Below are 19,080 nucleotides of genomic sequence, written 5' to 3' on the forward strand. Positions count from 1 at the left end.
AGCTGGTAATTTGAGATTTAGCTGACCAAACTGTGTTCTTAAAATGATGGTACAACACGACAGAATTTCATGCCAGCTGGGACATTGTTGCACAGTTAAACAGACAGGGAGAGGAGAGGTTAGCAAAACAAGTGTTCTTTGCCAGGAAAATCAAGATGTAAATGGATTGATACAGTAAAAAGTGCCTTAAAAGACAGAAATATAAAATCTGATAATATTGGAATGTTGATCAGAAGTCAGTAATTGAAACTCTTTCCTGTAATACTATCACAATTATCTTGCACACCCTTGAGGTTAAATCATCAGGAATTTGATGATGATAGTTTATTTCGATATCATCTTATCCACCCTTTCGATATCCAGCATGGCTGGATATCGAAAGGGTGGATAAGATGATTGTGATGGTAGGAACAAATGACTTGAGAGGTAATGTAAATTGGGCAGCGAGAGATATGAGATTCTTGCTTGAGGTAGTATGAAAGAAGACGCAGAGAGGAAAGATAGTGTGCATGTTGCCTAGGTATGATAGTGAAGAGCAGAGCAGAAGAGCAGTAATATTGAATAACATAATAGCTAGGATGTGTCAGAAGAGAGGATTAGAATATGTGGATGCTTGGAGGGTGTTTGAGGACAGAAAGGAATTGTATGCAAGAGACTCCTTGCATTTGAATGAGGAAGGATGTAGGCATATGGAGAGATTGCTGTTCTGAATGAGTCAGTGTGTCAATGCAGAGAAACTAGAATGCCCAAGGTGGATGGTAACAGGGGTGGCCTCTTGTGAGAAAGGGTACTTGGAAGAAAGGGGGACGACATCAAGTAGAGGTCATCCCAGAGGGGATAATGCTGGGTAGAGAAATAGAGGCATTTTTATGCTTTATATTAATGCAAGGGGTATTCCAGAATAAAGGAGAGGAATTGGTGCTGCTGATAGCATCAGCCTGACCAAAGATTATGGAGATCACTGACACGTTGTTGACAGAAGAGGATATAATAACAGAATAGAAGTCGCTGGGTACAGTATTTTTCAGCAGGATAGAAAGGGAAAGCATGGTGGTGGAGTACTGCTTATGATAAGTGCCGACTTATGTCCTCTAAGAGTGGAGACTTTGGAAGGCAGTGACACTAATGATTTTGAAATCATATGGTGTGAGGTAGAGATAAGCAAGAGGATATTTAGTGGAGTGTTGCTACAAACTAAGGAGCACAGATGGTGGGGACCAGAAAATGTTTAGACAGTTGAGTTTGGCAAGTGCAAGAAGAATGATTGTAATGGGAGATTTTAACTACAGCAGTATAAGTTGGGAAGAAGAAAATGCATGTAGTAATAAGGGAATGGATTTTCTAGAATTCTTGAGGGACAAATGTCTTAGGCAACATGTAATAAAGGGAACAAGAGGTTCAAGAGTTTTGGATTTGGTCATAGCATCAGAAGAGCTGATAATAACTGAGATGACATCCCCCCACACCCCCCCAGTTGGAGAGAGAGTGACCATGTAGTTTTGACTTGGAAGATGAATAGACATGAAGGAGTATCAAAGAAAATGGAACATATGTGGAATTATAAGGCAGGTGATTATAATAGTCTTAGACATCAACTTGGGGAAGTTTCATGGAGGGAGGAATTGGAAGGCCGGGAAATCATTAGTGCTTGGGAAATTGTGAAGGAATATTTGTTAGCAGCAATAGTAAGTTGTATTCCACACATGACGAAGAGGACACAATTTGGTGTAAAGTGGATGACAAACAATATTAAACAGGAATTGCATGCAAAAAAGAGACTGTGGAAGAGATATAAGGAGACAGGTGAAGAGAAGATGCATGAAGAATATAAGACACAGGCCAGGAGAGTGACTGGTATAGTAAGGAAGGCGAAACTGGAATATGAGAAGAGATTGGCCCTAAGATCCAAAGAAAATCCTAGGGAATTTTTTAGCTATATGGCCAGTAGGAGGAGAAATGATTGTGGAAGAATGACATTTTGGGATAAAAATGGAAATAGAGTGACTGATGCAGAGGACATAGTGGAATTGCTCGATGAACACTTTATTGGTGTATTTCATCCTGGAGGAGTAAATTTTAATACTAGAGGGATAGGGCAGGCTCGAAGTTTAGAGGTGCAGGAGGAGAGTGTGTTTCAAATACTGAGTACTCTGGATGTCAATAAAGCTGTGGGATTGGATGGTATTTCACCACGAGTTTTGAGAGAATGTGCTAAAGAACTGACAGCTCCTTTGACCTGGCTTTTCAATGAAAGTCTGACTATGGAAAAGGTGCCCAGGGAATGGAAGGAAGGTAAGATAGTGCCATTGCATAAGGGCGGTAGCAGACTGGAAGTGTCTACGTATAGGCCAGTTTGTCTGTCATCAGTAGTTGTTAATATCTTGGAGGAATTAGTTAGGGACCATATACAAAATTGGACAGATGAGGATAATATTATCTGTGAGAGTCAACATGGATTTGTGAAGGGATGCTCTTGTTTTAGTAATATGCTAGCCTTTTATAATAAATTTAAAAGAGCAGTAGATGAGGGAAAGGCATATACTGCCATTTTCTTGGATTTATCGAAGGCATTTGACTGGATGCTACATGATAAGCTGATATTTAAGTTGCACCACATAGGTTTGAATGTCAGGTTGGTCAACTGGATTCAAGATTGGCTGTCCAATAGGTAACAGAGAGTTGTGTATGGTGAGACAGTTTTAAGTAGGCAGAAGTGGTGTCCCACAGGACTCAGTACTGGGACCTATATCGTTTAACCTTTATATCAATTAAATTGTCAGTGGATTGCAGGGGAATATTCAGTTGTTTGTGGATGATGTGAAGCTGGGAAGGGTTATTAGTAATAGTGCAGATGTGGTAGTCCTGCAAGAGGATGTGAATAAGCTAGACAGATGGGCAAATGAATGGGGGTTCGGTTTAATGCAGCAAAATGTAAGGTCCTGAGGTTTGGGACACATCGATGGGACGTTGCATACTCTATTGGAAGAGCTATACTGGAGGATGTAGGGGGAGACAAGAGATCTGGGATTAATGATCGATAGAAACCTGTAATTCATGGGACATATTGCAAAAGTGATGAAGGTAACACAGAGGATTGCTGCAATAATGAGAAGGATGTTGACCTGCAGAGATAAAAGAGTTATCGTTCCATTGTATAAGACCCTGATCAGACCACACTTTGTTCTCAGATTTGGTCCCCTGGATTTGAAGGGGATAAATTAATTGTGGAAAAGGTACAAAAGCAGATAACAAAGACAGTTTCAGGACTGTACAATGTTAGTTATGAGGATCAGCTGAGGGAATGTGGACTGCAGAGTTTGGTGAATAGAAGGAGAGGTGATTGAGACTTTGAAACTGTTGAGAGGTACTTACATGGTTGATATTGGGAGTTATTTCGCTTGGTTGAACAGCGGGAAGGAGTGATGACAAGGGGCCCATCCCTGGAAGTTACGAAGGCCAAACTGTGAGCAAGAGGGTGAGGAGTGGTTTCTTTACATGGAGGGTGGTTGAACCGTGGAATGCATTGCCTGATAGAGTGGTGCGGTCAATGAGTTTAAGGAGTGGTATGATAGACTGTGTTTCCTAGGAGGGACCTCCCATGATAAGTCTTGATAGACTTGTGTTTCCTAGGAAGGACCTCCCACAATGAGTCTTTTGACTACTTGGAGACCTAAATAATAATAATAATAATAATAATAAAACAACATCTATTTTGCTGATCTTTCCTCTTCCAATCTGTTAAGTGACCATATATCACCTTAGATTAACCCTGCTAGCAATGTTAACAATGTCATATTCCTTCATAATATCTTCATTTGTAATATGATTCTACCATTTATGAACTAAGCGCAGAACTCTCATATCTGCAGTCTCTAGTCAAATGCTTTGTTTCTAGCCAAGCTGTCAGATCCATAACTTAAAACTGGTTTGAACACTCTCTTATATACTGCTAGTTTAGTATTGTGGCTAATTTCTCTCTTGTTCCATATAAATTTATTCAAATGGCTCCCCCACCATACCAGCTTTGCTCATTCTGTTGCCTATTTTCATATGTAATTTACCATCTTCACTAAAAAGTGTGTACCCATCTATAAGATCACCAATGAGAATACAGCTGAAGGTGAAAGTTTTGATCTTTTATAATGCTGATTTGTGCCAAATTTGTTACTGCTGTTCTTGAATTAGGGAACTTGCTGAAATGCACAGGTATTCTCTGTAGCCCATATGCAGCAGTTTTGGGTGTTTATTGTTCCAGAAACATGACAATGTGTTTCATCACCACTCTAAAAGAATGTTTCAAGGCAAATCCTTATTCATTGCCATGCCTGCCAGAAATGTCAATGCAAATGTTTCTTGGACACTGGCATCTCCTGCTTGAAACTCATGGCTGTGGTTGAGTTTTTATATGGGTAGGATTACAATTCTTTACACAAAGTTCTCCATTCTGTTGCATATGGAGAACTTTGTCTTGTCTTGCTATAAAACTTGTACTGAATGAACCTACAGCAATCTCATTTGATTGCTCCACAACTGCATTACAAGATTTTCAGTCATTTGCATAATTCTGGGTTACGTCTTCTTCCTGGCTGGACTCAAACTTTTTGTCACTTGAAATCAATGAAACACACATTACACTGAATTTGGTGTCATTTTGCCTTTTTGCAAAGTCTTTCAGTATCTATCATGAAGTGCTGCTGCAGCATTTCCTCCCATTCCTATAGAAACACCGCACAAACGAGGCACATTCAAGCAAAGCAGAATCCATCACACAAGTCAAATGATATAGTCAGTCTCACTCCATTTATACTGACTTATGGCTCACATGATATGCAATATTCACCATCTTTTCTTGCTCACAGCACCATATTTCCCCTATTGGTCATTTTTTTAACTTTTTTTTTTTTTTTTTTCAAAATACTTCCCCATGATCTGGTTAGGTTATCCACCCAGTCTGAGGGTATTTCGTCTATTAGTTCTTGTTACATATTGCTCTGAATAAGGGTACTTTAATTTCAAACACCTTATGTGTGTGTAAAATATACAAGGGGAATAATATGTAAGATAATATGTAGGTAAGCTTTAACAGTATCACAGTTAATCCAATAAAAAAAAAAGTTATTTTTGATAAATAGACTCCACACATCCTATAATTCATTTTTCAATTATTTGTAGTTTTGATGAATTGGTGGTTTTTGATTAATTGTTTTTTTAACTGTTGTCTGATGAACTGTTTTTCAAATTAGTTGTTTTTTTGATGAACAGCCTTCCAGTATATTGTCATTCAATTAATTGCTGACAGCTTTCTTCCTTCACTAGCAAAGAATTCATACCAGAACCTACTGTTTGAAATTTGAAAAGTAGAATGATATAGCATCCATAAGTCACATGTCATTGTCAATAAAGATGCATTGCATTCAATTACAAAAAAGCACTGATTTTTAGTTAATTTTCTGCACATCCTTATAGTGTATCAGTGATTCACAATTTTATCGCCTATACAAAATGAGGAATAAGAATGGAACACATAACTGAAGGGCATCACTCTCTCCAGTTATTCAACCGACACATAGCATTTATGCAATATGAGCCCTGTGACTTATGTCTGTGGGAGGTGATATAAAAAAATCTGATCAAATAAGCATTAAAATGGTTATCAAAATCAGAGCTATTCAACTCAGCTCTGAATTTTATGCATATGTTATATTTCTCAATAAATCTGGCATGCTCAGAACTAAATAACAAACTTGACAAATTTGATATGAAATTCAGCAATAAAAAAAACCAAAACTATCAGGATAGGCAGAATTATCATGGACAACAGCAACTGCATTCTCAGAGCAGCCAATGTTTTCCATGACCTACAGAACTAATAAAATATGTTTGTCATTTATGCAAGATGGCAAATTAAATTTAGAAATGGATAAAAAAATCTGATCAAATAAGCATTATAATAGTAACAATTAAGGAATGTTATGTGACAGAAAGCCACTTGAATAAACTTATATGGAATTTATTTTTCCTGCAACATCCCTAGAGGGTACGTATCAGAACTGATGATGGAATAAGAAATAATCAAGTAATAACTACAAGGGGTTGGAGACACAAATTTATGCCTTCTTATATATCCTAAAAAAAAAAAAGATATTTTCTGAAAAAACATTTTTGTTGTAGGTGTTTATGAGAACTTTCCAGACCCCCCCCCTCCCCTTGTGAATAACTACATATATATAATGACAAGACACATGCAAACTCAATTATGCAAATACTGCACAAGAAAAAAAAAGAGAGTCTGTACAACTTTGGAAACTCAGTGGAAAGCTGAAAAAAACACTGATTCAACAAGGGAGAGATGTAGCAAATTGTTTGCAAGAATAGAATAGCCCAAATTTCACATGGATTAAGCAGTTAGAAATCAAGAAAAGGGGAAAGCATATTGGAAATTTTCAGCAAGTCAGCAAGAGAATACATAGAAAAATGTAAGAAAGCTAAGTTTATGCATAAAAGTAGCTTAATAAATAGCTTTATGAGTAGCTTAATCAATACATTTATATAATCTTTATCACAGATAATGAAGATGATCTTAAATGCAAGCAGTGACAGAAAAGTGGTACAAAAAAAAAAAAAACCTGCTATGAAAATCATATATGACAATACTATATAGAAAATTCTAGTAGCAAGGCTTATACGTTGGTCATACATAACTGGTAATTAGTTTATGGCATTAACAACGCATATAAAGTATATTAATTAAAGGTAACTTTAATAAATAACTTCTATATTTCGGCAACGTCACGTTGCCATCTTCAAGAACATAAAGATATGGTATGTGCACGCAGGCACTAACAAAAGCAAATAAGGAAGAAAGTAAGAAACTAATATTGTTCCTAAAGTCCTGATGGTTAGCCCACCAGAGGGCACCATCAGGACTTTAGGAACAATATTAGTTTCTTACTTTCTTCCTCATTTGCTTTTGTTAGTGCCTGCATGCACATACCATATCTTTATGTTCCTGAAGATGGCAACGTGACGTTGCCGAAATATAGAAGTTATTTATTAAAGTTACCTTTAATTAATATACTTTATATGCGTTGTTAATGCCGTAAACTAATTACCAGTTACTATATAGAAAAGTATAAAACATGAAAATGAAAAAGGGCAGTCTGGAATAGATGTTTGACTAGAAATGAAATTACCAGAAATGCTCAAATGCAGAGGTATAAGAGCTTTCATAATAATCAGTACAAAGAGAAATAAACAATGTGAGAAGTATAGAAGAATATCCCTCCTTTCTAGTTAAGATTTGTACATACTTTAGAAGATGGTAAGAAAAAAACTGTGGAAGAGAAACTTGGAGGGGGGGGGAGGAACATAATTCAGGCCAAAGAATTACCAGGATTAGGGTTTCGTTTTAAAATAAACAGTTGAGAAATCATGGAAATATAACAATGACCTGTATTTATATCACATCACTGAACCTTCTGTATCTAAAAAATACATTCAGTTTTTAGATGTGGAAAATGCATCATGTGCTAAGAGAAAACTCAAACATTGTTTTGTTGTTATCTTTAACATGATTTCTCAATACCATTATCTTCATTGCATTCCTTAAAAATCAGAATCACAGTGCATTAAAGATATGATTCTTAATGCTTTTTTCTTTCAAAATACAAATACAACAAATGTTAAACAATCACTCTTCTACTAGTAAAATATTTTACTAGTAGAAGTTCAGAGATCAAGAGAACATCCATTCCTACCATCAAAGGCATTTTGGAAAATGCCCATAAAAAGATTTTCATTAAAGATAAAATTACTGTCTTAGACCAACTTAATATTAAGTTTGTCATTTATTTTTTTACTACAGTCATCTGATTTCATTATTCTGAGAAGTCTAGTCTTGCAGAGCATTGGGTCTCTACTAACCACAGAAACTCCTAGAACAAAATAGTTCCACAAATCAGCTCATACAATGTAGCGTCTTTTCAGGGAATGCTATCAAGCCTTTTGAAAATCAACCTGTTTTAAACTACAACAGCCCAAAAAAATGGCAATTTTAAACTGCTACAAGTAATCAATATGTTTTTAATATGCATTTTTACATATGGGTGCCTTTATGCCTCACTGCTTATCAGCTAAAATTGTTCCAGTTTCCTAATAGTATAATACTACTGGCCTCTTGAGTGATGAAAAGAATGAACTTTGTAATTTAATTTTATTCTTGCTTCAAGTAACAGTTCAACTGTTGCATGTTTACTCTTAAGATGAAATAAGATAGTCAACATACTTCAGTTTTTCTTAAAGAATTTTAAGTGTATAGCCTATTCATTAATAAATGAAGAATATATATATAAGACAGTACTTAAACCAATGTTAATTTATGGATCAGAGCCAGATAAGAAATAAAACAGCAGATCAAAGACTAGACAGCATAGATGAGTTCTGAGAAAAATTAGAAATGCAAACAGATGACATCAATGGAAAAATCATATTATAGAATATCAGAAAGGAACCAGAGTGTTAGCATTCAAGAATATGCGAATGGAGCTAATCCATGGTGGTATGGTCACTTAAATGAGAGAGGAAAAGTTTGTGAAACAGGTGTTTTGATGTGGGATGACAGAAAAGGGCCTAAAGGATGACCACGATTTAGGTGGACTAATGAAATCAGCAGTACCTTAGAAGACACTGAAATGTCAGATCTGAACAATATTGGTATCCTGGTGGAAAATTATAACATATGGAGGAAAATTGTTGATATGATGCTAGCAATAATGTAAACTTAATCATGTAGTATTTTTATGTATCCTATATGTCCTTTAAGGAGGGAAATCATAGTCTTACTGCACATACACAGGTCAGATATATTACTTATCTGTTCACATATAATACAGCTTGAAATACTAGATCTTGTGAAAAACACAGAAATATTAACAATAATGATGTCTGTACAAATTTAATTATCCAAATGAACATTAGCAGGTGGTGGTAGTGCTTTAGTAAAAATCTGTATGTGGGTAATGCATTTATAACATATCAACCCATTTTTCAATAACTCTAAACCATGTAATTTTATTATTTTATCTAATTTTTGCTACTAAGTCTAACTGTAACTAAAATCTTCATGTTAACACTATTAAAAAACCTCTTTTCCTTTGCCATCAAATTCTGGTTATTTTTCTTGGAAGAACAAAATTTACTAACAGACAGAGGGAACTGCTATGAGTCCCCCCCCCCCACTTGCCATTTTTTACATGGAAAATTTTGAAAAATGAGCCATACACTTATCCCCTCCCTAACCTTCTATCTGGCTAAACTTGGCCTCATGGAGCTGACACATTAGACTCCTTCCTCAGTCACCTCACAATAGTCTACATCCAAGAATCCAGTTAATGATGGAAAAGGAAAATAACAATACTTTACCCTTTCTACACACCTTAGTGACATGCCTTCTGAATGGTAACCTCTCCTTCAGTGTATATAGAACACCCATTCACACCAGCAGATACATTCACAAACTTTCCCACCACCAGCCTTCTCACTCAACAATATGAGGGGGGAAAGTTCTTGGAAAATATTGAAAATATTGGAAAGTTCTGATAAACAGAACAGCAGCTAAAAGAAAAATGTTTTTTCATATAAAAAAATGTTTGTTCTTTTAGGATATATAAGAATACATAAAATTAATTAATTTTTGTTCTGGGTGTTTATCAGAACTTTCCAGACCCCCCCCCCCACCTCATATGGCATCATTAAAACTAACCCATAGAGCCTATAATCTTTAGTTCCAATGGAACCTTTCTTTCAGAGAACTTAACTATATACACAATGCTTTCCTATCCAGTGGCTACAGTGCTCACAGAATTAAAAAATGATCAGTCCTTCCCCCAGTCCTCAGCCATCCCTTTAGAAGGATTTTAGAAATGCCATCATCATCTCCCACATTCAGGGCACATAATAAAAATTAACCAGGTCTTTATCAAAAAATTAAAATAAAAATAAAATAAAATGTAAACCTTGATCAACATAGCTTTTAAGCCCTACTGGAAACTTGCTACCTTATCCGTTCTACCAAGATCAGTTCCCTCCTCTCTCACTCAGCACCTGAAAAATATAAAGTACCCTGTTCCTGCAAATTGGCTTACTTTGGAGAGACAGGTAGATCAGCCACCATCTATTTAGATGAAAACAAATCTTACATCTGCAATCAGGACTATTATCAATATGGTCTTGCAGATCATGTATTAGATACCACTCACAGGATCTTCTGTAAGAAAACCACCATGCTCCATCATAGTAATTTAAGAAAGAAAGTTTTTGGAATCTGCAGAAGCACTCAGAAATCAACCTAATTTAAACAAATACAGATGCATTAAACTTCCCAAAATTTGGGAAACAATAATTGTCAGAAGTCCCAGTTTACATCCTAGGCCACCTACAAATGCCCATAGAGAGTGCACCACCTAGATAGGATTTTAGAGTTACCCATGTGTTTCGCTGAGTATTGTGTTGTGCATGTGTGTGTGTGTGTTAATAAGTGTTATTTGTACTCCCTGAAAATGGCTCAGTGATTGAGACAAAATATTAGAAGAATTAAACTTAGTTTTTAATCCTTTCTTAGTGTGGTCAGTACTCCATTAAACTTCCAACATGATGCAATTAAAATCAAATAAACATTACAAATATCAGATATTTAATACTGAATTTCATTAAGTTATATTCAGCCAGTATGAAATAATCAGCTTAAATCATTTTGCCCCATGTTGACAAGATTATTCAATTGAAACCAAGATCGAATCTCATGTATACTGTCATCTTCATGTTAAATTTGATCAAATTTCATTCAGACAAAACAAAGTTACAATACATCATTTTTCTTTATTATTATTTTCCTGACCTCCATGGAGTCACAAGACTCATCATAGGAGGTCAACACTAGTCAACATGAAGTTTATCATACCACTCTGTAAACTCATTCACTGTCTGCATGTTCATCATCTCAGATAATGCATTCCATATTCCTACCACATTTCATGCAAAAAAAAAAAAAAAAAAAAGTACTTCTTATCCTTTTACTTACAACTTCCTTTTAAAACTTCCAAGGATGGCCCCTTGTCCTGTTCCCTCATTCTATTATATGAAAAATCTCTTCAGTGTCAACATGATACAACCTTTCGCCAGTTTAAATGTCTTGATCGTTATCCTCCCTTTGCTTTCTATCCACCAAACCATGCAGTCTGCATAACCCAAGTTTATCCTCATAAGAATCATTGTGTAGTTCTGATATTATTTTTGTTACCTGTCTCTGCAGCCCCACCCAAGATTACTTCATCCCTTTCAAATCCCGGTAACCAGATCTGGTCTGATCAAAGCTTTATACAGTAGGAACACCACACTTATCCCTTGTGGTCAATGTCCTCCTCAACATTGCAGCAGTTCTCTGAGATATCTTCACAATATGTCTTCTGAACTTCAAATTTCTATCAAAAATCACCCCTAGATCTCTTCCTTCTTTCCTTCCTCCCTCCCTCCACTTCCTCCAGTTTAATTCCATTAAGTGAGTATGATCACAAATTTCAAAACTTTACATTTAGTTGCATTAAATTCACATTCGTTTGCTCACCTTTCCAGCTTATTCAAATCCTCTTGAAGAGCCAAAATATCAGCAATATTACTAATAACTTTCTCATGCTTCAACATCATCTGCAAACAACTAAACATCTCTCTAGTTCTATGATGACATAAAGACTGAACAGTAATGGTCCCAGTACTGAACTCCATGAAATTCCACTTATAACCTTCCTACTCCCTGATACTGCTTTCCCATATACAACTCTCTGATATCCATCAGACAGCCAATCACCAATCCAATCCAATAACCCAATATCCAAATCCATATGTTGCAACTTAAAACTCAACTTGTCATGTGGGTTTTTCAAATGTATGACATACCCTCATCCACTGTTCATGATACTCTATTGTAAAAGGAAACCAGATTATAAAACAAAATAACACTAGCCTCATCTACCCAATTCTGTATACAAGTTCTTACCAATTTCTCCAAAATCTTAACAACTACAGAAGAAATACAAACAAACCAATAATTTTTTTTTACCTGTCCCACTGCAAGACTTTCATTAAACAGGCAAGATGGTGTAGTCAGTTCCATAGCACATTCCCTGAAAACAGGTGAAATTCCATCTAGCCTTACTGACATTTAATATACTCAGTATTCAGAATACATACTCTTCATTCACTTCTAACACTTCACCACTCATTATCTTGCAAGGAATAAAACTTGTTGTACTAGTATGGGACACTAATAGAGTGATCATTAAATAGTGAGCTGTCTCATCTGCTTTGCTCACCTGATTTTCATCTTCATCCAGTAAGGTAATTCATTATAACAAAAACACTCCTTGGGATTCTCCTAGGATTGCAGCACCAGTCTTCTCTCATATTCCAAATTTTCTCGCCTTACAATACTCCTCACTTTCCAAGCCTGAGCTCTATATTCCTCATGCAATTGTTCTTCAGCTCGTATTCCATGAGCCTTAATACAATAAATCCACGAGGATTTATCGTATTCCTTGAACATATTCCATGCATCCACATATTCCCCAACCTCTTTTCCTACATGTTCTTGCTATCATATCATTCGTTATCACTGTTCTTCTCTTCTACTCCACATTATCATACCCAGGCAACATACTCGCTAACTTCTTTCCTTGGACACATTTCTGCTGCACTATTCCTAACATCTCTCAGTATATCTCAAATCAAATCTCTCAGTATATGATTCATACTTCTCAGGTCATTTGTCCCACGTATTAGTATTAATCTCCTCCACATTTATGCCCCTCTTTACTGCCATTGTCACACACTATCATTCCACCAAGCAAAAAGTCCTCTGGCACTCTACTCTACACAGGTGAATCATCAAATATCTATACATGACACTCCAGATTCATTCATCCTTCTCTCATTGGCATCCCTGATCCTTACAGCTTCCAATCTCCCTCCTTTCTCTTCCACTCTCCCCTTCCATCTCATCTATCTATCCCTTGCTTCAAAACTCTCTCAACTTGCTGCAATTTTGTCTCTTCCACTCTCTCCCCCATTCTCTCACCTTCCTTTCTGATGTCTTGCCTCTACACTTTCTTGACTTTCTGCAATTTCCTCTCTTCCCATCTCTTGCTTTCCTCTCCCCCTTTCTCTCTGATGCCATCTTCATGCACTGGCAGTGCCCCTTAGATAAACAACCATTTTGACATGTTTTTCTCCTTTATGCCACTGCAAATGGTTTCAGAAATCTGTCTACGAGGGTGGTCTCGCACTAGCCAACCTCTCGATCCTCTTAATATTTTCATTCACTCTAACTCAGTTTTCATTTCTTCCGTCTCCTTTCTCGGTATTTCTATTTCTCTCTCCACACATCCTGCTCTTAATTTGCATTCACACACACACACAATCATGGCCATCAGGCAAACTATCTCTATTACACTGCCCAAGGTTAAATCCATATGTTTTTAATATTCTCTCAACCCTCCAAACATACTACTGATAGCCATAATTAATTTCATCCATTTCCAAGGTACTATGTCCACTGCCACTAAATCCCAAGATTGAGATACATGTCTTCCCGCACCTATATTTCACTCACACACACATCCTGTCCCACACCTGCCACATTTTTAAACAATAGGATATATACATGTTTTCACATGTTTTTCTCCTTTATGCATTGCAAGCTACAAAATGATTGATTATGCTATGAATAATGTAGTCTCTATTGAGGTGCTAAAACTGATGACCACCATGTTGAATACACTAATTACAGCTGGATACAATACTGAAACAATAAAATCCTAACAAAATACCACACAATCATACAAAAATATCATCAATTTGAATAGTGCAAACTTAAAAACCAATATTGACAATGAAATAAACAAAATATCTGTTTTGTACTACTAATACTTATCTGTTTTCTAACAGCTGTCTTCATGCGCTGGCAGTGCCACTTAGATAAACAATCATTTTGACATGTTTTTCTCTTTTATGCCACTGCAAATGGTTTCAGAAATCTGTTTACGAGAGTGGTCTGAAAAGTTCTCGGCCTCGACCATAGATAACACTATTGTCAAGATTTTTTTTTTTTCTAAGTTGGTAAATCTGTCATAAGCAGGCATGTGAAATTGCAAGTCATTCTATCAAGTAGTTTGTTTTATACAGCTGTCTGAAGCAAAAGTGTTGTCTGTATCCCTTGAAATGGATAAAATTTAGTATGTGTGGTTATAAAATTCTTTGTAAAAGAAGGTTTAACGCCAAAAGAAATTCATTCGAAGTTCATAAATGTTTATGGGCACTATTTTCCTTCATTTTCGACAATTAAAAAATGGGCTGCCGAGTTTAAACATGGCCATACCAGACTTGAAGATGATCCATGTGAAGGACGTCCCAAAAGTGTAACACCAGAAATCATTGATCAAGTGCACAATATGGTAATGGATGACCGGTGAGTCAAAGTGAAACTATAGTCATTTTAGATATATAAATTGCTGATACTATAGGCATTTTAAAAGAATGTAGGGTATATTTTGCATGACGCAAATGAGAAAGCTTTGCGCAAGAAGGGTGCTGTGTTTGCTCACAGCAGATCAAAAACGCACTCGCATGAAAATCTCTGAACAGTGATTGGAGCATTTTAACAAGAATGAAACTGATTTTGTGTGTTGATTTATTACTATGGATGAGACTTGGAGTCACCATTACACACCACAATCCAAACAGCAGTCAAAACAATGGACAGAAGCCAGTTGTTCAGTACCAAAGACAAAGTCGGTCTCATCAGCAGGAAAGGTCATGGCATCAGTGTTTTGGGATGCTAAAGGCATTTTGTTTATTAATTATCTTGAAAAGGGTAAAACAATAACCAGAGAATATTATTCTGATCTTTTAAAAAGACTAGACAAAAAAATTCGTGAGAAAAGACCCGGTTTGCAGAAGGAAAAAAAAATCATCTTTCATCATTCTCCCATTGCCAAAACATCTTTGCCCACAAAGGTGTTTTGGCAATGGGAAAATTAAGGGATCTGCACTATGAATTGTTGGAACATCTACCCTATTCCCCAGATTTGGCTCCCTCTGACTTCTATCTCTTCCCTAAACTAAAACTCTTCCTAGCTGGTGAGCGTTTTTCTTCGAATCAAGAGGTGATTGCAGCTGTAGAGCGGTATTTTGCATATCTTGCCTGAGAACCACTATAGGGACGGGATAATGGCACTGGAGCATAGCTGGAATAAATGTATTACTATTAAGGAAGCTTATCTTGAAAAATAATTTTGAAATTATAAATTCGTTTTTTCATTGTTAGGCCGAGAACTTTTCATACCACCCTCATATGTGGTTCAAAAAAACTCAGAGGTCAAAGAATAATTTGTGTATAAATGAATGAACAAACATTAATAATTACTTATGCATTTCATGAAATGCACCTGATTCATTAATTTACTTTGCATTACAGAATGGTTATTTCTCCTGGCACAGCAACTATAATAAAATTTTTAGAAATTCAGTTGACCGCTAATGACACTGATATCAGTGACCAATTAAAGAAAATAAGTATACGAAATAGAAGAGCAAACATTGTTTGAAATGCTATTACATACCCTATCATCTCCAGCCCATAAAAGTTTTCCTGAGAAATCAAATGCCAAAGACAAGACACTGCCAGTTGTTTTACTGCTTCCACCCTGCAATGAACATTGATGAACTTTAAGAATCCACATTAAATTAAGAGCTTAATTTACATTACAGAAAACGTTTATAAGACTAAACTAAATTCATCTGTCATCAGTTAAAAAAGGAAGAATATAAAATAAAAATCAATGTAACAGAAAATTCTAAATACCTGTTAACTATGGATACAAAGCTGATATATATATATATATATATATATCAGTGGTGGAACATGATCAAAACAAGACCAAAAATTAATGAGCTATGCAAACAAATTATGTTGAAAAGATAATCCTGTCCATTTATTTTTTTAAGAGATATGAAAAAATGAAAAAGTTTAATGAATAAGGGTATTAAATTCTCTTATTAAAATTTTATTAGTACCACTAACCTTTAACAGATTCATCAACCAATAAGTGCCCCTTCCCCTTTTACCCTCAGTAATTCCATTTTCAAGAAATACATGGCTTACAGGGTGGCTATAAAGTCTGGAAGCATGCATACTATTTTTTTTTTTTTTTTTTTTTTTTACAGATTGAAGATGTCCTTGATAAAAGATGAACGTGATAAGCTAATACTGTTAAGTAGATGCAAGGGATATAGCACAGCACTTCAACGTGTGTCATCCTCGAAGAGTAGTTGTCTCCAATACCACAGTTGGAAAGTATAATAAATTTAATTTAATCCTTTATCCAAGCGTGAGCAAACAAAGTTTGCACCTGAAAGTATCTTCAGGACTGGGGTAAGGTGGTACAACACCAGCTAAGGTGGTATTATAGATATCTATTTATTTTTACTTTGTTTTTAAGAAATTGGATCATAATCCAGTTTTCTTCTTCGCAGACAACAATGTGTTTGCTATTCTGTGTCAAGAGGGAAATAAAAGTTCGAAAAATTGTGATCTACATTATTGTACTTCAAGAACATGTGATAAAAAAGGAATTATGCTCTTAGATAGGCAGTGCAAACTGAATAACTCCAGGAAGATATTTGGTTAAATGTTTATTATGTAGAGATATTGTTCCACCGGCAAGAGAATATTTTTCACTGAGAAATAATACTAGTCAAAGTTTGGCAGCTCTCTCGACCCCGTCTCATTGACGTCATTGGAAGATTTTTTTTTTTTTTTAAAGAGAAGTTTTACAGACTCGGGACTCATATTGTGGTATGAATTTCATTCTGCCTGGTGTCAGTGAACCATTATTTTGGGCTAAAATGACGTTAAAATTTTTGATGTTTGGTTTGTAGATCAGTTTCACGATTATCTAGCTTCCACCCTGCCCTAGTACTATCTGAAATTTTGTCTTTCATGGGAGGGATTTGCATTATTAATAAAAGACAAAAAAAATCTAGTTTTTCGAATCGTCTCTGCATTTGAATCCACAAGCTTTGCATTAAGCAAAAAAGCTATCAAGCATCGTGTTTCTTTTGGAAAAAGCCAACAACATCCTCTCGTCATAACAGTATTCGGTTTTCGTATTATGTTTGCTCCATTGCCACAAACGTTAATTAAACTTATTTGTTGCTCAGAACACCAAGGATGAATAGATCCGCCAGCCCACTTGCCGAGTGAATAGCGTACCACCATCCAAATAACAACCTAAGTTCAAATTCTACCTTGGTCATGGATGTTCGTGAATAACTTTTTGGGGGGATGAATTTCATTCTCCAGGAATGAGAGTACCATTCTACTTGTAGAGATTTTTTTATTCTAACTTCGTACTGAAACCAGAATGCTACACACTATGCTCCCGCATGTAGCTAGAAGAGTCCGAAACTCCAACAGTATCCTGTGCTATCCATCTCCAGACGCGGGGATTCCAGAAGTCATCCTCTGGCAAGTTCTCCATACCACCAGTGTGTCTTGCAAGGCATGCAAACAAAAAGAGTATCTTGAAATCAGCCCGAGAGAGAGTCCAAAGCTTAGTAAATCCATATGACTCTGTTGACACCATACATCTTATTACAGTTGCAGAGGTAAATTTTGGTATGATGTGGTGTTCTTCCTGAAGTAACCGTACCAAGTCTCGGTTTTCTGCATAGTAGGCAGCTTTCTCATAAGTGAGGGTAGTGAGTGGTGGCTAGTTCTGTACTTCAGAACTAATCCTTCAGTAACGACTAGCTCATCGTTTCTCTTTACTACAAGGTCAGACTTCCTTAATCGAATGTTAGTCCTATAGTGGGATTCTGTTTTTGTTATCCAATCTTTTTTCAACCTATTCTCTATAATCCCCATTATTGCATTGCATCGTCTTGCACTTACTCTATGCGTACAACATGAGCCAAAGTTTCTATACTCCAACAGCCTGTTTTGTCCTCACTTCTTCTCCAAGTAGTACGAGCTCGAGTCAGAAGAGCATCGATTCTTGTCCTAATGAAATCTATATATTCAAAACAGGGAAGGATGCGAGCCTCATCCTTGCTCTATTGATACTGAGTAGGAATGTGTTTAGATTCTTGTAATGCAGCCTCATTAACTGAATAAAAATTGTTTGAAAAAGTTTCATGTTTGGACTCTAGAGTAGGGTTCCGGATTATCTAATCCTTTATGCAGATATACAGTATATAAACATCACTTATGGTGCATATGCAAAATACTTGGTAACGTGCGTCACCACGTGTTCTAGCGAACTATTTATGAATTCTGCTAACTATTTATGAATTATGAAATCAGTAATCAGTGCTGATCACAATGAGTAAAACAAAGGACATTTCGGAGTTCGATAAAGGGCTTATTGTGGGTGTCCGTCTGGCTGGAGCCACGATTGCAAAACAGCAAAGCTGACTGTTTTTTCAAAAGGTGAGACATCCTGAGTGTTTACATCTCTTAGATATTGCTTATCTAAGAGGCGTAACTGTGGACTAAGACTGTTAGAAACGTGATCGACGCTGTTCGAGAAGGCTTTTATGGACAAACAACTTCCTGTGTGCAGCAATTGACCGAAGCATTTAATGAAGGCTGGTCCTGACCCCATATCTCACCGAATTAAGAAATTGAAGAAGATCGGTATTGGCAGTCGCATGCTCCTACGGAAACTACTGATTTCTGCGAAGAACAGAAAGTTCATCTACAGTGGTGTCAGGAATCGTTACTGGACACAGGAAAAGTCGTGTCCGACGATTCAGGGTACACCTTATTCTGTACCGACAGTAGGCAGAGTTTTGGTGAAAGCTCCATGAAGCAATGAACCCAACTTGCCTTGTAAACACAACTCAAGGTTCTGGAGGTGATGTCTTCGTGTGGAGCATGTTCTGTTCGTATGAAACTTGTCCATTGATATTGCTGGAAGGTCGGAGGTCCTGCAAGAAATACGGAACATTGTTGCCGATCAAGTTCATCTC

The 19,080-nt window shown here is 36.3% G+C and overlaps 1 protein-coding gene across 6 annotated transcripts in view; it reads right to left on the reverse strand.

Moving 5' to 3' along the window:
• LOC150102961 (WD repeat-containing protein 13-like) overlaps positions 1 to 19,080 on the reverse strand; it is a 436,326-nt gene that overhangs the window by 162,549 nt on the left and 254,697 nt on the right. For all 6 annotated transcript variants that reach the window (XM_090398329.1, XM_090398327.1, XM_090398328.1 and 3 more), the window contains one exon: positions 15,669 to 15,752. In XM_090398329.1, coding sequence (XP_090254455.1) covers positions 15,669 to 15,752 — 84 coding nt within the window. The remainder of the gene's footprint in view (positions 1 to 15,668; positions 15,753 to 19,080) is intronic.

This window comes from Typopeltis vanoorti, chromosome 9 (assembly GCF_054136105.1).
Source record: "Typopeltis vanoorti isolate ZY-2024b chromosome 9, IOZ_Tvanoo_1.0, whole genome shotgun sequence".
NCBI lineage: Eukaryota > Metazoa > Arthropoda > Arachnida > Uropygi > Thelyphonidae > Typopeltis > Typopeltis vanoorti.